The sequence below is a fragment of the Phascolarctos cinereus genome, unplaced genomic scaffold, assembly GCF_003287225.1.
Source record: "Phascolarctos cinereus isolate Bilbo 61053 unplaced genomic scaffold, phaCin_HiC Scaffold_726;HRSCAF=1367, whole genome shotgun sequence".
Taxonomy (NCBI): Eukaryota; Metazoa; Chordata; class Mammalia; order Diprotodontia; family Phascolarctidae; genus Phascolarctos; species Phascolarctos cinereus.
In genome coordinates this window covers 315667230-315691544 of record NW_027556098.1, presented here as the reverse complement: position 1 = coordinate 315691544, position 24315 = coordinate 315667230, and the positions used below count along the sequence as shown (strand labels likewise).

Sequence of the window (24315 nt, the reverse complement as noted above, 5' to 3'; positions counted from 1 at the left end):
TCAGTCAAACAGAAACAAAAAAATGAAAAAATAGATGAAAACGTAAAATACCTCATCGGTAAAACAACTGACCTGGAAAATCGATTCAGGAGAGACAATTTAAAAATTATTGGACTACCTGAAAATCATGATGAAAAAAAGAGCCTGGACAGTATCTTTCAGGAAATCATAAAGGAAAACTGCCCTGAAGTCCTAGAACTAGAAGGTAAAATAACCATAGAAAGAATACACCGCTCAACATCTGAAAGAGATCCAAATTGAAAACGCCAAGGAATATAATAGCAAAATTCCAAAATTACCAGATGAAAGAGAAGGTGCTGCAAGCAGCCAGAAAGAAACAATTTAAATATCATGGAATCACAGTCAGGATTACACAGGACCTTGCAGCTTCTACATTAAAAGACCACAGGGCATGGAACATGATATTCTGTAAGGCAAAGGAGCTTGGACTGCAGCCAAGGATCAACTACCCAGCAAAAATGAGCATCATTTTTCAAGGGAGGAGATGGATATTCAACAAAATAGGGGACTTCCAAACCTTCCTGATAAAAAGACCAGAGCTCAACAAAAAATGTGATCTTCAAGTACAAGACTCAAGAAAGACATAAAAAGGTAAATGGGACAGAAAGATACAATATGTTATTAATAAGGGTGGACTGTTTACATCCCTACAAGGGAAGATGATACTTGCAACTCTTGAGAACTGTATTGTTTAAAGTAATATACATAAAGAGGGTGGATATTAGTTGACTTTGATGTAATGATAAAAAAAATCTAATCAAGTGGGTTAAATGGATCCAAATAAGTGGATCAATCTAATCTTAGAAAAGTACTGAGAAAGGAGGAGGCAGACAAGGGTAAATTACATTACAGGAAAAGACACAAAATCCTATTACAGCAGAGGGAAAGAAGGGGGGGGAGCATTGTTTGAACCTTACTCTCATCAGATTTGGCTCAAGAAGGGCATAATATAATCAGTTAGGTATAGAAATCTAACTTGCCCTATAGGCAGTAGGAGGGAAAAGGGGAAAGAAAAGGGAGGGGGGAAAGAAGGGAGGGAAGCAGCAGTAGGGACTGAAGGAGGCGGTGGTCAAAAGCAAAACACTAGTGAAGGGGAGAAAGGAAAAAGGAGAAAGAAAAGCATAATGGGGGGAAAAGGATGGAGAAAAAGAAACAGATAGTAATCATAACTGTGAATGTGAATGGGATGAACTCTCCCATAAAACGGAAAGATTGCAGAATGGATTAAAAACCATAATCCTACAATATGTTGTTTACAGGAAACACATTTGAAAAAGAGTGACACATACAGGGTAAAGGTAAAAGGCTGGAGCAGAATATATTATGCTTCAGCTGAAGTAAAAAAAGCAGGGGTAGCAATCCTGATCTCAGACAAAGCAAAAGCAAAAATAGATCTAATCAAAAGAGATAAGGAAGGAAACTACATCCTGCTAAAAGGCACCATAGACAATGAAGTAATATCATTACTAAACATATATGCACCAAATGGTATAGCATCCAAATTCTTAGAGGAGAAGTTCAGGGAGTTACAGGAAGAAATAGACAGCAAAACTATACTAGTGGGGGACCTGAACCTCCCCCTTCTGCACTAGATAATCTAACCACAAAATAAACAAGAAAGAAGTTAAGGAGGTGAATAGAACATTAGAAAAGTTAGGTATGATAGACCTCTGGAGAAAACTGAATGGGGATAGAAAGGAATATACTTTTTTCTGCAGTACATGGCACATACACAAAAATTGACCATGTACTAGGGCATAAAAACCTCACAATCCAATGCAGAAAGGCAGAAATATTAAATGCATCCTTTTCAGATCATGATGCAATAAAAATTATATGTAATAAAGGGCCATGGAAAGATAGACTAAAAAATAATTGGAAACTAAATAATCTAATCCTAAAAAATGATTGGGTCAAACAACAAATCATAGAAACAATCAATAATTTCATTCAAGAGAATGACAATAATGAGACAACATACCAAAACTTATGGGATGCAGAAAGCAGTTCTTAGGGGAAGTTTTATATCTCTAAATGCTTACATAAATAAAATAGAAAAAGAGGAGATTAATGAATTGGGCATACAACTAAAAAAACTAGAAAAAGAACAAATTAAAAATCCTCAACTAAACACAAATTAGAAATATTGAAAACCAAAGGAAAAATTAAAAAATTGAAATTAAGAAAACTATTGAACAATAAAACTAAGAGCTGGTTTTATGAAAAAACCAATAAAATAGATAAACCTTTGGTTAATTTAATTAAAAAAAGAAAGAAGAAAACCAAATTACTAGTATCAAGAATGAAAAGGGTGAAGCTACCACCAAGGAAGAGGAAATTAAAACAATAATTAGGAATTATTTTGCCCAACTATATGCCAACAAATTTGACAATCTTAGTGAAATGGATACATATTTACAAAAATATAAATTGCCCAGATTAACAGAAGAGGAAGTAAAATACTTAAATAACCCCATCTCAGAAAAAGAAATTGAACAAGCCATTGATGAACTCCCTAGGAAAAAATCTCCAGGGCCAGATGGATTTACATGTGAATTCTATCAAACATTTAAAGAACAATTAATTCCAATACTATATAGACTATTTGGGAAAATAGGTGAAGAAGGAGTCTTACCAAATTTTTTTATGATACAAATATGTTGATACCTAAACCAGGAAGAGTCAAAATAGAGAAAGAAAATTATAGACCAATTTCTCTAATGAATATAGATGCAAAAAATTTAAACAAAATACTAGCAAATAGATTGCAGCAACTTATCACAAGAATAATACACTATGACCAGGTAGGATTTATACCAGGAATGCAGTTGGTTCAATATTAGGAAAACTATCAGCATCATTGAGCATATCAACACCAAAACCAACAGAAACCACATGATCATCTCAATAGATGCAGAAAAAGCTTTTGATAAAATACAACACCCATTCCTATTAAAAACACTAGAAAGCATAGGTATAAATGGAGTCTTCCTTAAAATAATAAATAGCATGTATCTAAAACCTTCAGCAAGCACTATATGTAATGAGGACAGGCTAGAAGCATTTCCAATAGATCAGGGGTAAACAAGGATGTCCATTATCACCACTGTTATTCAATATTGTACTGGAAATGCTAGCTTTAGCAATAAGAGAAGAAAAAGAAATTGAAGGCATTAGAATAGGCAAAGAAGAAACAAAGCTATCACTCTTTGCAGATGACATGATGATATACTTAGAGAATCCTAGAGAATCAAGTAAAAAACTACTTGAAATAATAAACAACTTTAGCAAAGTTGCAGGCTATAAAATAAAGCCACATAAATATAAGCATTTCTATATATTACCAACAAAGCCCAACAGGAAGAAATAGAAAGAGAAATCCCATTTAAACTTACTGTAGACATTTTAAAATGTTTAGGAGTCTACCTCCGAAACAAACCCAGGAACTCTATGAACACAATTACGAAACATTTTTCACACAAATAAAATCAGATCTAAATAATTGGAAAAACATCAATTGCTCACGGGTAGGCCGAGCTAATATAATAAAAATGATAATCCTACCTAAGCTAATTTACTTATTCAATGTCATACCAATCAAAGTACCAAAAAATTATTTTATAGAGTTAGAAAAAATAAGAAGAAGATTCATTTGGAAGAACAAAAGGTCCAGAATATCAAAGGAATTAATGAAAAGACATGCAGGGGAAGGTGGCCTAGCAATTCCAGATCTTAAATTGTATTATAAAGCAGCAATCATCAAAACTGCTTGGTACTGGCTAAGAAATAGAGTGGTGGACCAAACTAGAGATAGAGAACATTATGAAATACAAAATGGATAATTTTGATTACATTAAATTGAAAAGTTTTTGCACAAACAAAGCCAATGCAACTAAGATTAGAAGGAAGGTAGAAAACTGGGAAAGAATTTTTACAACCAGTGTCTCTGATAAGGGCCTCATTTCTAAAATATATAGGGGAATTAAGACAAATTTATAAGAACACAAGCCATTCCCCAATTGATAAATGGTCAAAGGATATGAACAGACAGTTCTCAGATGAAGAAATTAAAGCCATCTATAGTCATATGAAAAAATGCTCTAAATCATTATTGATTAGAGAAATGCAAATCAAAACAACTCTGAGGTACCACATCATACCTATCAGATTGGCCAACATGACAAAACAGGAGAATGATAATGTTGGAGAAGATGTGGGAAAATTGGAACACTAATGCATTGTTGGTGGAGTTGTGAAATGATCCAACTATTTTGGAGAACAATTTGGAACTATGCCCAAAAGGCTATAAAAATGTGCATACTCTTTGATCCAGCAATAGCACTCCTAGGGCTATATCCCAAAGAGATCAAACAAATGGGAAAAAGGACCCACATGTACAAAAATATTCATAGCAGCTCTTTTTGTGGTGGCAAAGAATTGGAAAATCAGAGGATGCCCATCAACTGGGGAATGGCTGAGCAAGTTGTGGTATATGAATGTAATGGAATACTATTGTGCTGTAAGAAATGATGAATAGGCTGACTTCAGAAAAACCTGGAAAGACTTATATGGTCTGATGCTGAGCGAAGTGAGCAGAACCAAGAGAACTTGGTACATAACAACAGCCATGTTATGCAATGACTAAGACTGTTAAACTGAACCCTTCTCAGCATTACAAGGATCTCAGATATCCCCAGAGGCCTCATGATTGAAAATGTTATCTACATCCAAAGAAAGAACTATGGAAGTTGAATTGTTATCATATTTTTTTCTCTTTTGTTGAGTTTTGTTTCCTCTTTCTGATGGTTCCTCCTATTAGTTTTAATTTTTACTTACAACTTCATTAATGTGAAAATATGTTTAATAGGAATGTAAATGTATACAGCCTGTAGCAGATTGTGTGCCGTCTTGGGGAGGGTGATGGGGAGGAAGGGGGAGAAAAATTTTTAACTCAAAAGCATATGGAAGTGATTGTTGATAAAGCAAAAAAAATTAATAAATTTTTTTAAAAAAAATTTTTAAAAAGAAGGAAACTTCAGTCTATAATGTCTGGTATATTTTTTTATATGTATCCTTTGCTGCATTTCTGTTTTGCTACCAACGGGGATAACTTGTTGATCTGTTATGTGTGTTCATTGAGGAACTGGCCTTTGATGGGAAGGAAATTAAGTCTTGGATACAAAGCTTGGGGCCTTTCTTTCCTATTAAGAAATACCTGTCAGGAACTATAGCTTGAATCTAAAAACTACAGATCCTAGACTAATAATATTTCAGGGAGCAGATAGATATCTCTAGCCCAGGACCCTGCCCCAAGTAAAGCAGTGACTCTAGCCAACCTCACACTTTCTTTCCTGGCAGGAATCAAAGTCCCCCTTAGAAAAGGATATGGGGAGAAGTTGCTAGAGTTATCTATTTTTGCCTCCCTGCAAACCGTATCTAGACAGACCCATGTGGACATATATAATCCATGTGGGCAAAAGAAAGCACCTACCACACACGACACCCCTTGCTTTAGCTTTTTATCTACACAACGTCTGTCTCACTAGAAGCTATGGTCTTTGAGAATGGGGACCGTAGGGACAGCTAGGTAGCACAGTGGATAGAACACTGGCCCTGGAGTCAGGAAGACCTGAGTTCAAATCCAGGCTCAGACACATAATACTTACTAGCTGTGTGACTCTGGGCAAGTCACTTAACTCCAATTGCCTCACCAAAAGGAAAACAAAAAAAGAATGGGGACTGTTGCTATCGCTAGTTCCTAGTATAATGGAAGAAAAAACAAGAATTCTAGACCTATATTCATAGATGCACACATCCCAGCACCTCCGTATCCTCTGTCAAGGCCTCTTGCCTGTCCCACAGTTAGAACCATACTGCTTTTCTGTCTTTTCTCCCTCTAAATCATCATTATTATCACCACCACCAAGTTCAGGGTGAAAATAATAATCATTCAAACCAGTAAGAGGCCAGTGCATGGGCACAGGCTATGTTTATTTAGTGCCATCCTCCTACATTCATGTTGCTAGAACCTTTTGGGGTCCATCATCTACTCAAAACCACTGCTTATAAGCTCCCATTTTTTCTCTGAATCTCCTTTAGACCATCCAGAATTAAACAGGTGACAAAACCATCTCCTTTGGCTCCTGCAGTGCCAGGAGGGTGAAACTTCCCTTGTCTTTATACTTGGAGCTACTTTATTGACACAGTGTCAGAAACTAAGGAACAGAAAGGGCATCATGACTTTCCAGTTGGCTGAGTACCAGAGCCTCAAGGTCCAAAGGACCAGGAAGTCTCAACAATTAAAAGGCATTATATCTCAGCATGCCTACTAGGAAGCCTTAGAAACTACAGCTGTTATTCTCCAGCACAATAATGATAGAATCTCTGTGTTCCAATGTACTGTGAAGGAACAGAATGTCCTCAGTGTTTAAAAGGCTAGCATTAGCATGACCAACTTCTTCTGTTAGGAGTGGCATCCTCCTGGCTCAGAATCTAATTTTCTGAGTCTGACAGAGATTAGGTGATTTGCCCAGGATACCACAGCTATTTTGCATCATGGGTAGGATTCAAACTCAGGTCTTAGCTGGGTTGGCCTTCAGGATCCTCATTCATCTCTTTTTCCTCTTTCATTTGCTTACCCAAGTTCTCTTTAAATGAAATCAGAAGTCAAAAGGAATTGTTGCTTCTTCTCCTATCTCTTTTCACTGTCCCCTGTGCCTGGAATTCACTCCTTTCTCATCTCCACCTCTTAGGATGCCTAGTTTACTCAACTATACTCTTCTATATCAAACCTTTCTCAATCTCCTTAGCTGCTAGTGTCCTCCCTCCTCAAACTGTCCTGTATATATTGTATCTTGTAAATATTCTGTGTATGCTAATGTATGTAAATGACCCCATATAAATGTTAAGTTCCTTGGGAGTAAGGACTGTTTCACCCATGTCTTTCTGTCTCTAACACTTAGCTGGCACTTGTTAGGTCAAAGACCAAAATTAGCACCTAATTAGGAGAGTGAAAATGAGATGATTTGGTGTACAATTAAAACAGCTCTGACCTGATTCTTTCAAACAAGCAACTAAGACTGAAAAACAGGAAATGGATAAAGGACTGGTTATTAGCCCAGATGATCATTTCCTAAGAAATTTAAACTGATATAAAATAATCACTGCAATACAGAGGCCAGAGAATCTAGATACCAACTCAACTGAGTTGATCTCTCTGATCAGTACTTGAAAGGTGGTAGTCTAGGGGAAAACCAGTTTATCACATCAACAAACATAGATTAAGGATCTTCTGTGTTCCTGGTACTATGCTAATATAAATTCATTGTAAAATCTCATGGGGGAAAGATTATGGACATCTTTACCTCACAAAACAGTGAAGAGCAGGAGTATTAGTAATAACAAATTACAGAAACATGGTGAGAGACCCAGTTAATCCAAATCATTAATGAAATGATAAAAAATTAGAAGAACCACAGATGAGCTTTCTTTCACATAGCTGCTGATAGCTCCCACATCATCTTTTCATGTGGCTGTAAAAGATTCTTTGGCCCAACGAGCTCATTTTACAGGGAAAGAGGCTGCGATTCAGAGGAGGCACCAACCTGCCTTCATCCTGATAATACGTCTGATTTGCTGAATGAAACTGACCTTTCATCTCTCTGGAAAAGACATATTCTGGGTAGTTCCTGAAGGCATAACTTTGACCATTGGGTAGAAGTTATAGGAAAGCTAACATTGGCTTAATATAAAGAAAAACTTCCTAATAGAGCTCACTACTCCAGTGGAATGGGCTGCTTTGTGATATGGTGAGCTGCTGTTACTGGAGATGCCCCATCTCCATTGAGGATTTCTAGAAGATCATGCTTCAGGTAAGGACTGGACCAAATAAAAAGTTCCCTTCCAATTCTGAGTTTCTTGTAGGGGAAAATCCTGTTTTGGAACATCTTAAAGTGACAAGATGGAGTTAGGTCCTTAGAAAGAAGTGGTGACCTCCATCTCCATCTCTGTCAACTCATGCCCCGATGTTCATTAGAGCTGTGCAAAGTGACCAAGACTCCTCTATCTTAGAAGGTAGCGAGATCCCCATCACTGGAGGTATATATACAGAAGAGGTTGGATGATCATCCTCCTAGTGAGGTTTTAGAAGGGAGTGCTACATGTAAGTGCAAACAGGAGACCTGGGATCTCTTCCAGTTTTGAAGCTCCAAGTCTGTGTTACCAGCCTGGAAATAATTGTATGTACCTATATGAGATACAGAAAGAAAATGAATAGTATCTTTATGCTGCATCTCTGGTTTTTTTCCCTCCTTATCTCTTCTGTCCTCTTTGCTGTGCTTCCCTCCCTTTCCTCCCCTCTTCTCCCTTCTCTCCTCTCCTTTCTTCTTCCCTTCTCTTTTCTTCTTTTCTTTCTTTCTGCCTTCCTTCCTTCCTTTCTCTTTCTCTTTCTTTCGCTCTCTTTCTTTCTTCCTTTCTTTCTCTCTCTCTTCCTTCCTTTCTTTATTTTTCTTTCTTTCTCTTCCTTCTCATTTCTCTAACTTTTATAGGTAAAAGCCACTGGCTGGTGGCCCAAAAAGCTTCCTTAAAGAAGAAATTCAAGCAAGTAGTGTGCCCACACACAGAAGTTCAGGAAGACCACAAAAAACCTTCCCTGGCACAGATTCGAAGGAAGAAATGGACCTCAATTGAAAGCCTGTTCCATGTTCCTGCAAAGCACATCTTAGATCGGCCATTTTTGGTGAGAGAAAACTTGGCCTTGAGCTCTTTGTAACTTGCATTCACATAAGAGCAGGACTGGGGGGTCCCTAGACCAAAAACCCTACAGTATTTATTAGAGATGGAATAAGAATATAGAATGTCAGAGCTAGAAGGGCACTTAAAGATCATCTAGGCCAACCCCCTCATTTCATATATGGAGAAACTGAGGCCCCAAGAGAGGAAGTGACTTGTGATAAGATAGAACTTATAACAAATAGCCTCTGATTGTTGCCATATGTGTGAGGGAAGAAGACATTGCTACATTTTGCCCTTCTTCTTGCAAAGAACGGAAAGATCAGGGCTAGGAGTAGGCTGGGACAGTCATGCTGAGTGAAAAAGCCATATTATTGAACTAATGATAATTACAGTAATAACCTGTTTATATACTGCTTTGGAGCTAAAAGTCATTATACTTGCATTGGCTTCTTGGATCCTCTTAACAATCCCATGAGGGAGTTTAGAAGGCATAGATAGAGTCTTGCAATGGAAAGAACACCAGAGCTTGACATTGGAATCCCTGTTCCATTCCTTACTAGCTCTGTAACCTTGGGCTCCTACCCCTCTGGGTCTCTGATTTCTCATTCATGAAATGGGAATAATGCTGTAATAGCCACCACCTACTTTAGTGTTGAGATGAAGATCAGTGAGAGAGTGGATGTGAATGTGTAACCATAAATAAACTAATAAAACAGGTAGGGATTTGACGGGATGAAGAAGAGGCCAGTGGGTGAATGCAAAACATCATTGCACCAGCAAAGGCTTAGAAGGAGGAGGGCACATTCAGGAGACAAAGCATTGCCCCCTGGAAATAAAAGTACTAAATAAATACAAGCTATTGCCATTATTATTATAATTATTATTGTGTCTAGCTTTCTCCCTATTTAAAAAAAGTGTTCTGGGGGTAGGGTAAAGGATTTAGTTTGTATAAGAAATTCACAAAAGGATGCTCAGTGTTATCATTAGAATCTCTAGACCTCTTTGGGGATTAAGAGACAAAAATGGAAAACTGTTGGTAACTATTAACTGACTCTCTGACCAGAGAGCTCTCTTCTGGCTCTCAGAGTTGATGATGACTTTCCTGAGGTCATACAGCAAGTTAGTGACAAGCCTAAAGAAGGTTGTTAAAAGTCACACCACTAGTTCCCAGTAGAGACATGACCTCCTTATAGATCTTCCTAATCCCCAGCTTCCCCATAAGTCATCCATCATACGTTGTCAAAATATCTTTCTTGTTCATAGAACTGATCATTACTCCTCTGTTCAAAAACTGGCAGTGGCTCCCTAGTGCCTGCCAAGTAAAGTTTTGACTTCTTTGTCAGGGACGCAAGTCCCTCCACAATCTGGCGCAACCTTGTTGTTGTTGTTGTTGTTTCAGTGATTCAGCTTGTTTGATTCTTGTGACCCATTTGGGATTTTCTTGGCAAAGATACTGGAGGGCTTTGCCATTTCCTTCTCCAGCTTATTTTACACATGAGGAAATTGAGGCAAACAGGGTTAAGAGACTTGCCTGGGGTCATACAGCTAGTGTCTACCTCTATCACAACGTTACCTTTTCAGCTTAATATCATGTCACTTGCATCTATGCACTTCATTTTCCAGCCCAACTGGACGACCCTTTGTCCCCTGAATATAGCCTGCACCCTCCTCCTTATGGACCTGTGCTCATGCAGTTACATTTTTTCACTCCTCCACAGGCCTCCTCTTTGCCTGTCAAGTTCCTGCCCATTATTTAAAGTCTGACAAATGCCTCCTCCTTAGGAAATAAACTAATAAAACAGGTAGGGATTTGACAGGATCAAGAAGAGGCCAGTGGGAGAATGCAAAATGTAATTGCACCAGCAAAGGCTTAGAAGGAGGAGGGCACATTCAGGGGACAAAGCATTTCCTTAGTCCAGAAGAGTACCTGCCTTTTCCTTCAGACCTCACCTAGCATTTGTTTTATAGCTCTCTAATATATTTATTATGTAATATTGTTGTGATCTTTATCTGTGTTTGTGTCTTAGACCTTTATTTAACTGAGCTCCTTGAGGGAAGGGACCATTTCTTATCTTAGTTTATTGTAGTCTCTGGTAGTACTGAGCACAGTGCTTGGACTCTTGATAAATGATGTTATTATTATTATTCATAATAACCCACACTCATATGGCACTTCAAGGTTTACAACACATTTTCCTCACAGTGACTCTGTGAGATAGGACATGCTAGCTGCCGCTGTATCTTTCCAATTTTAATATGTGTACCGAGAAAATGAGCATTCTAGCTTTATGTTTTATTTGCCATGTTGTGACTGGTGTCCTATTTAGGACCTAGGAATTGAGCTGCCATTTCATTTCGGTGCTGTCTACTTCAATGAACATTTTGTTTGATTCTAGCATCTATCTTTGTAGTTTCACTCAGGCAGGAGGCTCCCCAGGTGTGAACTAAGGGCTTAAGAAAGGGTCAGGTGATGGCTTCTTCTTCCAGCCTGCTCACAGACTTTGCCTCTTGGTTTCAGCCTCTGGCTCAAAGCCCAGGATTTTAGTCCTGCATGTTCCTTCATTTGCCTGATTAATGGGAGAGGATCAGCAGGATAAGGAATGGAGAGAAGCTCTGGATACCAGACAGCTTGTTGTATAATGGCTATGACCATTTTCTCCGAAGCTTTGCAAAGGCCTCATCGTGTAAATCAATATTAATATGAGATTCTGTTAGAAAACCGTTGTCTTTAGAGAACTGCCGTGTAGATTGGGCATCGTCCCCAAATTCAGCTTATGGTTTCAAGGGAATTTGTATCTTAAGAATGCAATTGCTCAATTATTGTCAGTAAGCCCTGGGTTTCAGGGTTCCTCAGTTTTCAAATTCTAGTCTCCTCTATTTTCCTAGTGAAGCCACTCATGTTTCAGATACTTCAGAGCTCTGAAGTCCTTCTTCTTCTCATGTTGCCCTCAAGCTATGCCCTCTGGGCCCAGCATCACTGCTAGAGGAGCTCATTTGGACTCTTCTACCTGTCCCTCTCTGTAATTAGTACTTACTGCCAGAGCTAACTCTTTCTCTACTTGCAAAGCTTGTCTAGTCTCATGCCTTGACTGACTGAACCTGCTGCCTCGTGAATATAGTGTCTTCTTCTGGGCAAATAGTTCTGCTATAATTCGCTGTGACCAAATTGGGGTGGGGTGTGGAGCGTTATATCCTCTTCCATAGCTAATTATCTTCCCTAGTATCAGAACTCACATTTCTTAGAGAATGATCTCAACTACTCTCTAGAAGTTTTTTTAAAAATTTATTTAAAACTTAAATTCACAATAAGGATAGAAAAAGAAACATATTATAAACTTAAATACAAAGTAAGAAAAGAAAAAAAAAGCATTGCCATGTGCACAGCAGAATGTAAGAGACGATTCAAAATATGCAGCAATAAATTTCATTTCAAGAAAGCCTATATAATAAATACCATACATTGTGTTCAGAGCTATCCATCTTTTCTTTGCTTCCTTGTAAGTTTTCTTTTGTTCTCTGCTGTGCAATTTTTAGTTTGTTCATTTTCCTCCTTCCTCCTCCAAGGAGGCTACAATTAAGCACAAATATATTTTTATATATGTATGTGTGTTGTGTGTGTGTGTATATATATATATATACACTTATACATATATACACAAATGTATATATACATACATATACACATACACACACTTACATGCACATACATATCTATAATCATACTCATATACAGACATACATTCATATACATCTATGTAAGACTGTGCTTGTCTGTCTTCTGTTTCTCTGCAGGTGGATAACATTTCCTTCCTAAGTCCAAGTCTTTCCATATTTTTCTAAGTCTACCAACTCATAATTTCCTATACCACAACAATATTCAACTTTATGTTATCTAGCTATTTTAAATAGTCTAAAACAAAATTGATTAATATGGCTGACAGTTTCTCTATTTTTCTCTTTTGATTAAATCTATTTTAGCTTTAACTTTGTCTGAGGTCATGATTACCTCCCCTGCCTTTTTCCTAATAAATTCTACTTCTGATCTTTATTTTATGTTTGTGTATCTCTTATTTCCTATCCCTCCTGATTCCTCTACTTTGCTTCTACACACTTCCTTGCCCATCTGTTATTTAACTTACCCCTCCTCTGAAGATCCCTCCCTTAGTTCTCCACCTCACCCTTTTCCTTTACCCTCTTGTTTCTATCTGAATTTAGAAGACTTTTATAGCCTTTCAAATATATATGTTATTCCCTCTGCATCCCATTCCCATTAATCTAGACATCCTTCTATTTCCCCCTTATCCTATTCCCTCACCCTCTTATTCCTTTATAAATTTAGAAGACTTTTATTCCTTTCTACATGTATATATTGTTCTCTCTTTAACCCTTATCTTATGTGAGTAGGGTTCCCACTAAAAATCCCTCCCTTATCCTCTCCCCCCTCCCTATCCCCTTAGCCTTTTTATTTCTTTCTGAATTTAGTAAACTTTTATACCCTTCTAGATATATATATATATATATATATATATGTATGTATATATATATATATATATATATATATATGTACTATTACCTCTTTAACCCATTTCCGATGAGAGGAGGGTTCCAGAACTACCAGCTCTCCTCCCCATCTAATTCCTCTGTGTCAGTTCTTCCTCTTGCACCTCATTTGCATAAGATAATTACTCTTTCTACCTTTTCCTTAACTGTTTTACTTTTTAGAATCACATCATACTGAAGTCAACCCCAATCTTTCTTTCAAACTACCCAATTACTGATAACAATCTTAGATATGCTTTTTATATTTCCTCATAAAAAGTAAATAATCTGTCCTTGTTGAGTCCCTTATAATTAGTCTTTGATGTATACCTTATATTTCTCTTGGATCTTATATGTCAAATCTTCTATTAAGTTCAGGTTTTTTTGCAACAAAATCCTGAAAGTCTGGCAGTTCATTGAATTTGCTTTTTTTTTTCATTCAGGATTATGCTTAACTCTGCTGGGTATGATATTTTCAGCCACAATCCCTGCTCTTTTGCTCTTTGATATATACTGTTCCAAGACCTGTGATCTTTTAGTGTAACTGTTGCTAAGTTTTGTGTGATTGTAATTGTGGCTCTGCCATATTTGAATTGTTTTTTTCTTGTTGCTCATAATATTTTGTCCTTGACCTGAGGGTTCTGGAATTTAACTATGATGTTCCTGTAGGTTTTCCTCATAGGATCTCTCTCAGGTGATGATTAGTGGATTTTTTCTATTTCTACTTTCCTCTCTTGTTCTAATGCTTCAGGATAATTTTCTTTAATCATTCCTTGTATTGTTGTATCAAGATTCTTTTTTTGATCATAGTTTTCAGGTAGTCCAATTATTCTTATGTTTCCGCTTCTTGATCTGTCTTCCAGATCAGTTTTTCTTATGAGATGTTTCACTTTCTCTCTATTTTTTCATTTGTTATATTTCGTTTTATTATTTCTTGGTCTCTTATAACTTCACTGGCTTCCCTTTGCCCAGTTCTAATTTTCAAGGAGTCATTTTCTTAAGATTCTGGATCTCCTTTTCCAGTTAGTTGACTTTCTTTTTATAATCTTATTGTCTTTCTTGGGTTATTCTTATTTTTAAAAATTTCTTCCTTAATCTCTCTCACTTGATTTTTAAAGTCTTTTTAAAGCTCTTCTATGAATTCTATTTGGATGAGTGGCCATTTGACATTACACTTTGGGGTAGGAGAGGCTTTTCTTTGCTTCAGTATCTTCCTCTGAAGATGATCCCCAGTCTTTTCCATTCCTGCAGTAACTTTATGTAGTTGAGTTCTTTCTTCTTTACCTACTCATTTTCTTTTTTTATTTGTAGCAGCTTGTTATGGTAATCATCTCTGGTCCTGGGGTGTGGGGATGGTGCCTCTGGCCCCATATCCTTCTTCAGTCTTCTCCTCTGGCCTAGAACCAAAACTAAAACAACTTTGCCCTCCTGTAAGTGCTCACAGCCAGCTGTGTCCCTGCCCAACTGCTTCTCTGCCCAGCTGCTTCTACACTCACCAGGTGGGTGTTAGTTCCTTCTAGCCAAAGGCCACATCTTGGCAGCACAACTGGGCCTGGCATCCCTTATTAGCAGAAGTTTCCTCAAACTTCCCTTTTTCAGACAGCCAGCTCCCCTCACTGTCCAAGAGGTAAAAATTCCCCTGGCTGGGGCCAAAGCTACCTCCCATCCCAGGTAGCCCTGGGACTCACCACTTGCTGTTTCAGTAGAACTAGCCTGGAGGTGTTTACATTTCACAGGAACCAAACCTCAGTATTGGGATTTTTCTGTGGATCTTTTCCAGTTGTCCCAGGAAGACCACTCCAACTCTTGTTTGTTTTTATCCTGTACATTTACCCTGAGGCACTATTTTGTCTTGCTTGTAGGGGAAATCTGAAGAGCTTGGATTTTTGACCTACTCCACCATCTTCCCAGAAAATGTGTCCTGCTTTTTTTTTTTCATATTTAATTGATGTTTATTTCAGGACATGCCATGTCAAAAAAAAAAAACTTGCCTTTAACAACAATATTGCATTATGAAAGCACTTTCTATCCAATTTGCTTTTTTTAAAAAAAAAGTTATTGGTATGAAGACTAACGCTAGTCCTAAAACCCTGATTGATGGACTCTTCCATTTAGTTTCATAATCCAAGGACTTGGGGCATACTTCCTGGTGACAAAGAGGGTCCAGGGAGGAAAAGAAGTCAATGGGGATTCTCCCAGTTTGTTAGTTTTTGAAGGGCAAAGGACAGAGGGAGAGAACGTTTCATTGAAATTTCACCTTTATTGGAAAACTCCCAGGAATATTGTAGCCAAATTCCAGAGTTCCCAGGTCAGGGAGAAAATATTACAAGCTGCCAGAAGGAAACCATTCAAGTATTGTGGAAACACAATCAGGATAACACAAGATTTAGCAGCTTCTACATTAAAGGACCGCAGGGCATGGAATATAATATTCCAGAGAGCAAAGGAGATAGGATTACAACCAAGAATCACCTACCCAGCAAAACTGAGTATAATCCTTCAGGGGAAAAAATGGTCATTCAGTGAAATAGAAGACTTTCAAGCATTCTTGATGAAAAGACCAGAGCTGAATAGAAAATCTGACTTTCAAATACAGGACTCAAGTGGAACATGAAGAGGGAAACAGGAAAGAGAAATCATAAGAGACTTATTAAAATTGAACTGTTTACATTCCTTCATGGAAAGATATTTATAACTCATGAGACCTTTGTCAGTATTAGGGTAGTTGGAGGAAAAAAATTATATGTATGTATATGTAGATAGATAGATAGATAGAGGGCACAGGGTAAGTTGAAGATTAAGGGGTCATATCTGGAGAATGAAATTAAGGGATGAGAGAGGATTATACTCAGAGAAGAAGAAAGGGAGAGGCAGAATGGGGTAAACTATCTCACAAAAAAACCCAGAAAAGTCTCTTACAGTAGAGGGGAAACGGGGGAAGGTGAGAGAGAATGAGTGAATCTTATTCTCATAGGATTTGGCTTAAGGAGGGAATAACAAACACATTCAATTGGGTATGGAAATCTATCTTACCCTACAGGAAAATAGGGGGAGAAGGGGACAAGAAAGCAGGGATGGATGATAGAGAGGAGGGCAGATTGGGAAAGGGAGTAATCAGAAGTAAATACTTCTGAGGAGGGACAGGGTCAAAAGAAAGAATAGAATAAATGGCAGGCAGGATAGGATTAAGGGAAATAGAGTTAGTTTTTCACAACATGTCTACTATGGAAGTGTTTTGCATAACTGCACATGTACAACCTATATTGAGTTGCTTGCCTTTTCAATGAGGGTGGGTGGGGAGGGAGGAAGAGAGAAAATTTGAAACCTAAAGTTTTAAAAACATATGTTTTAAAAAAATGTTTTCACATGCTACTGGGAAATAAGAAATACAGGAAATGGGGTACAGAAGTCTATCCTGCCCTACAGGAAAATAGAAGGGGAAGGGGATAAGAGAAGGGGAGAGAGATAGAAGAGAGGACAAACTAGGGGAAGGGATATTCAGAATGCATACCATCTTGGGGTGGGAGGAGGGGGAGATGGGGTATAAATTTGGAATTCAAAAACTTGTGGGAGTGAATGTTGAAAGCTAAAAATAAATAAATTTATATAAAAAAAACCCCAAAGATGTATACAAATTAAAACTGAGAGGATGGGGAAAAAAAAGAAATTTCACCTTTATTATATTATGTTAAGTAACATTTACAACAGATTCCAGAATGGCCACCCTGCACTATAACTTCACAATTCTCTTTCTGCAAACAACTATATTTATAAATGTGTTTGTTGACTTATGCAGTGTCTTACTTTTTAAAAGAATACTAGAAGAATGGCTGATACTTCAGCCCTAAAGTGGCAACAAAGTACAGACATTTCTTAATATTTGGTTTCATACCTTAACAACTCTTTGTCTCTGATTCTTGCCCTTAATATCCCATAATTTCATCAACTTTGTTAGGGTAAATCAGTTGTTCAGAGGTCTCTTTAATCAATTTCACCATCTTTGGAATATGTAGGTCTTTTCTTTCTATTTTTGAGCTCTATGACATGTGCTTACCAGTGGGATCTCTATAAACTAAACTAAATTAAAGAAGCTATAGTCACCAACAAACAGGAAATAGACAAAAGAACAGAAATGGACCTAGATTGTCACCACTTCTTGAGGAAATTTAACCAATGTAAATCAATTGCTAAAATGAGAAGCCCAGAAGAACCTTAACCTTCTTAACCTTCTTGACAAGTGGGGGGGGGGTATGGCGGCAAAGGGGAACACTGGCTTAGAATATAAACTCACATGTAAAATCTTATTCAGGAGGAAGATAGAAGATATTAAATAGTATTGCTTCATAAAACAATAAGAAGCAGTAGAAGGAAAAATAAATTTGCAGAATGCTTGGTAAGAGATCCAACGAAGCCAGATCACATCAAGAACATTTAAAGATTGACCTATAAGGAGAAAGGAGACAGATAAAAATTGAAGATTTGTCATGACTCTTTTTTTAAAATCAAAAATAGGTCCAGGATCTGGACCTGTGATTTCATCGTATGGGGAGGTTCCAGTAAGGAAACTCCCTTTCTCAGTGCAGATTAGCAGCTATCGTGTAACTTACTCTTAGAGAGTGGTCTGGGAAACATTGAGAGGTTAAATGACTTGAACAGAGTGACATACTAATATGCGTCAGAGGGACTTGAACCCAGGTCTTTTTGACACTGAGACCCACTTTTTATCCACTATACCAGGCTGCTTCTTCTGCCAAAACCTTCATTTAAAAAAAAACAACCTATTTTTTCCATAAAAGACAGTGATTTTGATTTTGACACCCCAGTCTACCGTGTTCTTTATGAAGAGATAGAAATGTCACTAAAAAAATAACAGTAGTGGGAAGAATAATTGAACTAAAGCAAGTATACATAAACAATAGTTTTAAGGCATTGAAAGATGATTCTCAAGATATGTGAAGGGAAATGCCAAATTCTTAGAATAAAAAAATCAGAGACATTATTGCTATTTCAAAAATCAGATGGAGTCTGGACCTATGATTTCCTTGATAGAGAGAACTCCTTGAGGAAGTTTCTTCTGTCAATGAATATTGGACCATTTTCTCCAATTTATAATCCTAGGGAATGTTGGCTGTGAAACATGGAACACCATCCACTAGGTGGATGATCCTCTTCTTTGTCCAAGAAACATAATACATTGTGAAATCCCCTTCTTTCTCTAAAATAGGGATTCTTAATTTTATTTTATTTTTTGCCATGGACCCTGTAGACAGACCAGTGAAAACTATCAATCTCTTTTCTGAATAATGTTTAAAATGCAGAATTAAAGAATTAACATGGATGGGTCATGCAAATGAGAGAGACCATAGAGAGAGTAAATAGGCTGTGATGTAATACCAACAATTATGAACCAACAGTGACACAAGAGACATCAACAAAGAGAAGTCCCTCCAGCAGTCAGCCAATTGTGTAGCAGGAGTGGGATAACAGGTGAGGTCTCTTGTTGCCCATACGTCATGCAGATTTTGAGTGCAGTTGCAGTGAATGGCACCAGGCTGGTTTACAATGGTTTATCGATGTAGCCAAGTGCAGCATAGGGTGGTAAAAGCAGCTCTGTCAGGAGTAGAGTCATGTATGGCCTCCCTTGTTCCCACTGTCCCTTGAGGCAATGTGCTGGGTGGTAGGCTGGATTAAATCTGTCAAATGGGGCTAAAAATATTTATACTCCTTACCTCACAAAGTTATTACAAGGATGTTGCTGTGTTTGTCCTTCCTTTTTAAAGAGAACCATGCCATCAGGGAGGTGATGCCATGATGTTACAAGGATAATGAGATTATAAATGTAAAATAAATTGTTTTCTGACTGAAGGCCCAGAGCTCTTGGGGACTGTAGTCTAGGGTTTTCAGGGAAAGGGTCAGCCATGGCAGTTGTTACATTACTGTTAGGGTGATAGGGTTAGGGAGCAACCCCTCTTAATTCTGATGCCTTCCCTCTTTTAATTATCTCCTGTTCTGCATACATAGCTTGTTCATGCATATTTATTTGTTAGTTGTCTCCCCATTACATTGTGAGCACCTTCAGAGTAGGAACTTTCTTTTGCCTTTTTGTGTGTGTGTGTCCGTAGCATTTAGCACGGTGCTAGTATGTACTTAATTAATGTTTATTGACTGACTGTCTGGACTAATAGCAAATGTGGGGTTTCTAAAAATTAACCAGGAAAACTGACTTAGGATGAGGTAGGTAAAATTATAGCTATGCCACATCAACAAGCTGGCTGCAAAGTTTCAGCAGCCAGTTCTAACTAGATAGAGGTTAAAACTTAAGCATGTGTATCAGGAGACAGCCACAGGGGGGAGTGGGGCCGCGGATTGCTCTGGCCATTCAATATAAAACATTGTGGGACATTTGGGAGTATGCCTCCAGTACCCTGGTGAGAATTTATGTGAATATAGAGACAAGAATCTTTTAGGATGAGAAGGCATTGATAAATGTGATCTGCGACATTGGGTAGGACTACATGGGTGAGACTATAGATCCATCAAAAGACCGAAGAGAAATAGAATTTTCATAGTATTTTAGTTTATAAGAAACTTTACATTTATGATCTCATTATTCTTGTAACAACCACTTATGGTAGGAGTAACAAATATTAATATCCCCATTCAACAGATGAAGAAAATGCCTGGCAGATAGTCGGCTCTTAATAAATATCTATTGACTGACACTGGTCAGAATTCCCTTCTGCCTTCCTCTTCAGAGCCATTTTCTTTTTTTCCTTTCATGTTTACTTATTTCTTTCATTTTTTTATTTGTTGTTTTTTGTTTGTTTGTTTGTTTTTAGGCAATTGGGGGTTAAGTGACTTGCCCAGAGTCACACAGCTAATAAGTGTCAAGTATCTGATCTGAGGCCGGATTTGAACTCAGGTCCTCCTGAATCCAGGGCAGGTGCTCTATCCACTGCGCCACCTAACTGCCCCTTATTTCTTTCTGTTTTAAAGGAATACTTTGTTCTCTCTGGAAAGGTGTATTTGAGCCCCATTAATTTCTGTCTTTCTCACTTAGCTGAAATAAAAACATTGCCTTCCCTAACCAGATACTACAAAATTCTCCCTTTTCTCTGCATTTACCAGAAGTGAGATCTCTGCCTTCAGTTCTAACCACTTTCCTCCTTCAGCTTCTCCAATTTCTCCTTTCCAAAGAAGACATTCTACAACCAATATCTCTGTATCCATTCTCTACAGTCTCTTTCTTATGTAATGATGATTCAACCTGGACATACCATTGGAAAAACTCTCTTCATGGGGTCATTGATGGATGTCTAGCGCCACCTTATGGTTTATACTCCTCCTGAAAAATAAACATACTCTGGGGGCTACTGATCAAGCAACCCTCTTCTTTTTGGAGCTCTACTGTCCAAGTAATTCATTGGCTCTGCTTCTCAAGTAGGATGCTATGCAGAAACTAGATAGATGAGCCTCTTCTTTGTCCAACAGTCACGATGCATTGGGAAATCCTCTTCTCTTTCTAGGATAGAAGTTCTTAATGTGTGTGTGTGTGTGTGTGTGTGTGTGTGTGATGGACCCATTAGGCAGTCCCAATTCTTTCTCAGAATAATGTTTTAAAATTCATAAAATAAAAAACATAGGATTACAAAGGAAATCAGTTATGTTGAAGTATTGTTATCAAAATATTTGAAGAAATAAGTTCACAGATATGAGGTTAAGAACCCCTGAAGTTCTAGAATCTAGGTCTTATTCCCAAACTCAAAACCCCCAAAATTAGGTTACTGAAGAAGTAATTCCAGGGAATGGGAAAATTTCTCAAGGTCTCTCTCCTCGGGCCATATATCTGTGCTATGTGCTTTTGCAGAAACTCTATCAGTGTCTCAATTACTGCCATCTTATGAACTGGGAAAGTCTATTCTTAGGTCTCCAACCTGTGGTCAGGAAAACAAATAGAAAGACAGAATATAACCAGTAATTTGAGGTACTTCTCTCTTGGGCCACTGAAACAAACATGTGCAGACTACCATAAGCTTTTGCCATTGAGTCATCATTAATTTTTCTCAGGAGTTAGAAATTGTTTCATCATAGTTTCCTCTCAAGCTGAGTGTAAGCACATGTCCACTTCTGCCATGTGCTTCTACTGTAGGTTGCCATCGCATTCCTGAGGGCAGAAATTGTGCATGGGCATAGGTTCCTTCCTCCACTCCTTCAATAACATAAGCATACTCTACTACATACTGGTTTGTCTTCTCAAAGTCCATGAGTGCAAGCAAACAAAAAAGATGGAAGGCTCCACCACATAGAGGGACAATCCTACAATGAGAGGTCATCCCCCTGAGTCTGTCCATGAATCAGTTTGAATTCCCTGTACCCTGTCAGATCCCAATGGGCATATCATGGGAAGGTGCCCCTTAGATAGCACCAAACAAAAGTGTACCCTAACACTTCATTAGAGAGCTCATCAAATTGATCAGTGAATCAACTGAACACCTCCCCTTACATAGAATAGTGAACAAAAATATCAAATGGACTTAGAAGAGAATATAAGGTAAACAGATTTTTGGTGGGTTATTTTTCATGTATTTATTTGACTTTTCTTACAATATTGGGCTCTCTATATTAATGCCCTATGTATAATTTTATTCCTTTTTGCATATTTATTTTTATTTATTCTTATGGATGGTTATCAAGTTTATAATAAAGCTTTTTAAAAAGATAATAAATTTGGCCTTGGGATATATTGAGTTTGAGGTACCAGTGAGACATGCAGGTGGAAATTTTCATAATTTGTCAGAGATGTGGATCTAGAGCTCAGAAGAGAGGTCAGGGCTGGAGATAAACGTATCCTTAGTGCTAAGCACAAGGCCCTATTATTGAATTGAATTATTAAAGTTATAGGGAGTCAGAAAGCTCAATATAAAGATGAACTTCCTAACAATTAGCTCTTCCACAATGGAATGGGCTACCTTGTGATATAGTAAGCTTCCTATCACTAGAGGTATGCAAGAAGAGATAGGATGATCATTTCTTGGGTTGTAATAAACCATATTTTAGTTAGGGATTATACTATCCTTAACTAGACCTGTAATGTCCTTTCCAATTCTATAATTCTATGATTTCATGTACCTAGTGGCTAGATATCTGTGCCAAGTATATTCAACAAATGTTGAATGAATGAATAAATGAACAGTCTTTAGGTCCAAATAAATTCCTTTTAGATGGCTATTAGATGGCTCCACTGTCTAAGTAATTCATTGGCTCTGCTTCTCAAGTAGGATGCTTTACAGAAACTAGATAGATGAGCCTCTTCTTTGTCCAACAATCATGAGGCTTTGGGAAATACTCTTCTCTCTCTATTTTGAGTCATGCTAATAACTAGATAAAGAGAGGTCATCAGTTAGTATGGGAAGCTATGGGGAAGGCAGCATGATAAAGTGGGAAAGACTTAACCTGCCTGCTATCAAATGAGCACGTAGTTCCAGCATTTGCTGACTGGGTGTGATGTTGGACAAGCTTCTTCTCTTCATTGACCTCAGTTTCTTCCTTTTTAAAACACTGTTTTGTATTGGTTCTCCTCCTGTCTGCCTGTGCCTCCTTAGTCTCTTTCACAATATCCCCATCTATCCATCACCCAATATATATGGTGGTCCCCCAAACTCCATACTTAACACCTTTTTGTCTCTCTGTTCTCTTTCACCAGCTCCCAAGGTTTAATCACCATGTCCTAAAATTATATATCCAGTCCTAATCTCTCTCTGATCTAAGGTTCTTAACCTGAGGCCTATGAACTTGTGTGTAACAGTGTTTGTAATATTTTGATAATTGTATTTCAATATAATTGGTTTCTTTTGTAACCCCATATATTTTATTTTATGTGTTTAAAGATGTTATTCTGAGAAGGGGTCCACAGGTTTCACCAGACTACCAGAGGAACCCATAACACAATAAAAGGTTAAAACCTCCTGTTGTAATCCAGGAAAATGAGCTTTTATTAAGTGCCTACTTAATACATGTGCAAGGCACTGCTCTAGGGTACTGGGCATACAAATATAAAACAAAAAACAATCCCTGGGGAAGCTTATATGGCGGCAGGGGTGGTGAGAATATAATATGTAAGCAAATAAGCATGTAAATGATTATTTGAGGAGGGAGAAAGAACAAAGGACTAGGGCAGGGGTGGAGAACCTGCAACCTAGAAGCTACGTGTGGCCTTCCAGGTCCTTGGGTGCAGCCTTTTGACTGAGTTCAAGTTGTATAGAACAAATCCTTTTATGAAGGGGGGATTTGTTCTGTGAAGTTTGGATTCAGTCAAAGGGTTGCATTTGGGGACCTAGAGGGCCACGTGTGGCTAGAGGCTGCAGGTTCCCCAACACTGGCCCAGAAGAATCAGGCCCTGAGCCTTGAAAAGAAGCCAAGGATTCTAAGAGGTAGATGTTGAAGATGAAGTGCATACCAAATGTATTCCAAAAATAGAGTCCAGATACGGCTTCTGAGTTTAGAGCAGGCCAGTTTGGCTGAATTGTGAAGTCCACAAAGAAATAAGCCTGGAAAGGCGAGCCAAAGTCAGATTGGGAAGGTCTTTATGTGCCATACTAACTAACTGCCATTTATCTTAGAGTTCTTAAACTCTGTTTATTTAAGAAAAAAGACCCCTTTGGCAGTCAGTCTGGTGAAGAGCTATGGACCCCTTCACAGAACAATGCTTTAAAATGCATAAAATAAAATATGTAGGATGAAAAGAAAACCAATTATAATTGACACACAGTTATAAGGTATTGAAAAAGCAAATTCCACAAACTCTCTGAAAACTTTCCATGTGGGGCAGCTAGGTGGTGCGGTGGATGGAGCACTGGCCTGGGAGTCAGGATGGACCTGAGTTCAAATCTGGCCTCAGACACTTAACACTTACTAACTGCTTGACCCTGGGCAAGTCATTTAACCCCACTGCCTAGCCAAAAACAAAACAAAAACAAAAAACTATCCACAAACCTCTTTTTCTGGGGGGAGAGGGCAGTGTCC

General features: G+C 37.9%; 1 protein-coding gene across 1 annotated transcript in view; it reads left to right on the top strand.

The window, feature by feature from the left end:
- XRRA1 (X-ray radiation resistance associated 1) overlaps positions 1-24315 on the top strand; it is a 114891-nt gene that overhangs the window by 29337 nt on the left and 61239 nt on the right. The window contains 1 exon segment of the mRNA XM_020989566.2: positions 8568-8758. Within this exon segment, the coding sequence (XP_020845225.1) occupies positions 8568-8758 (191 nt within the window).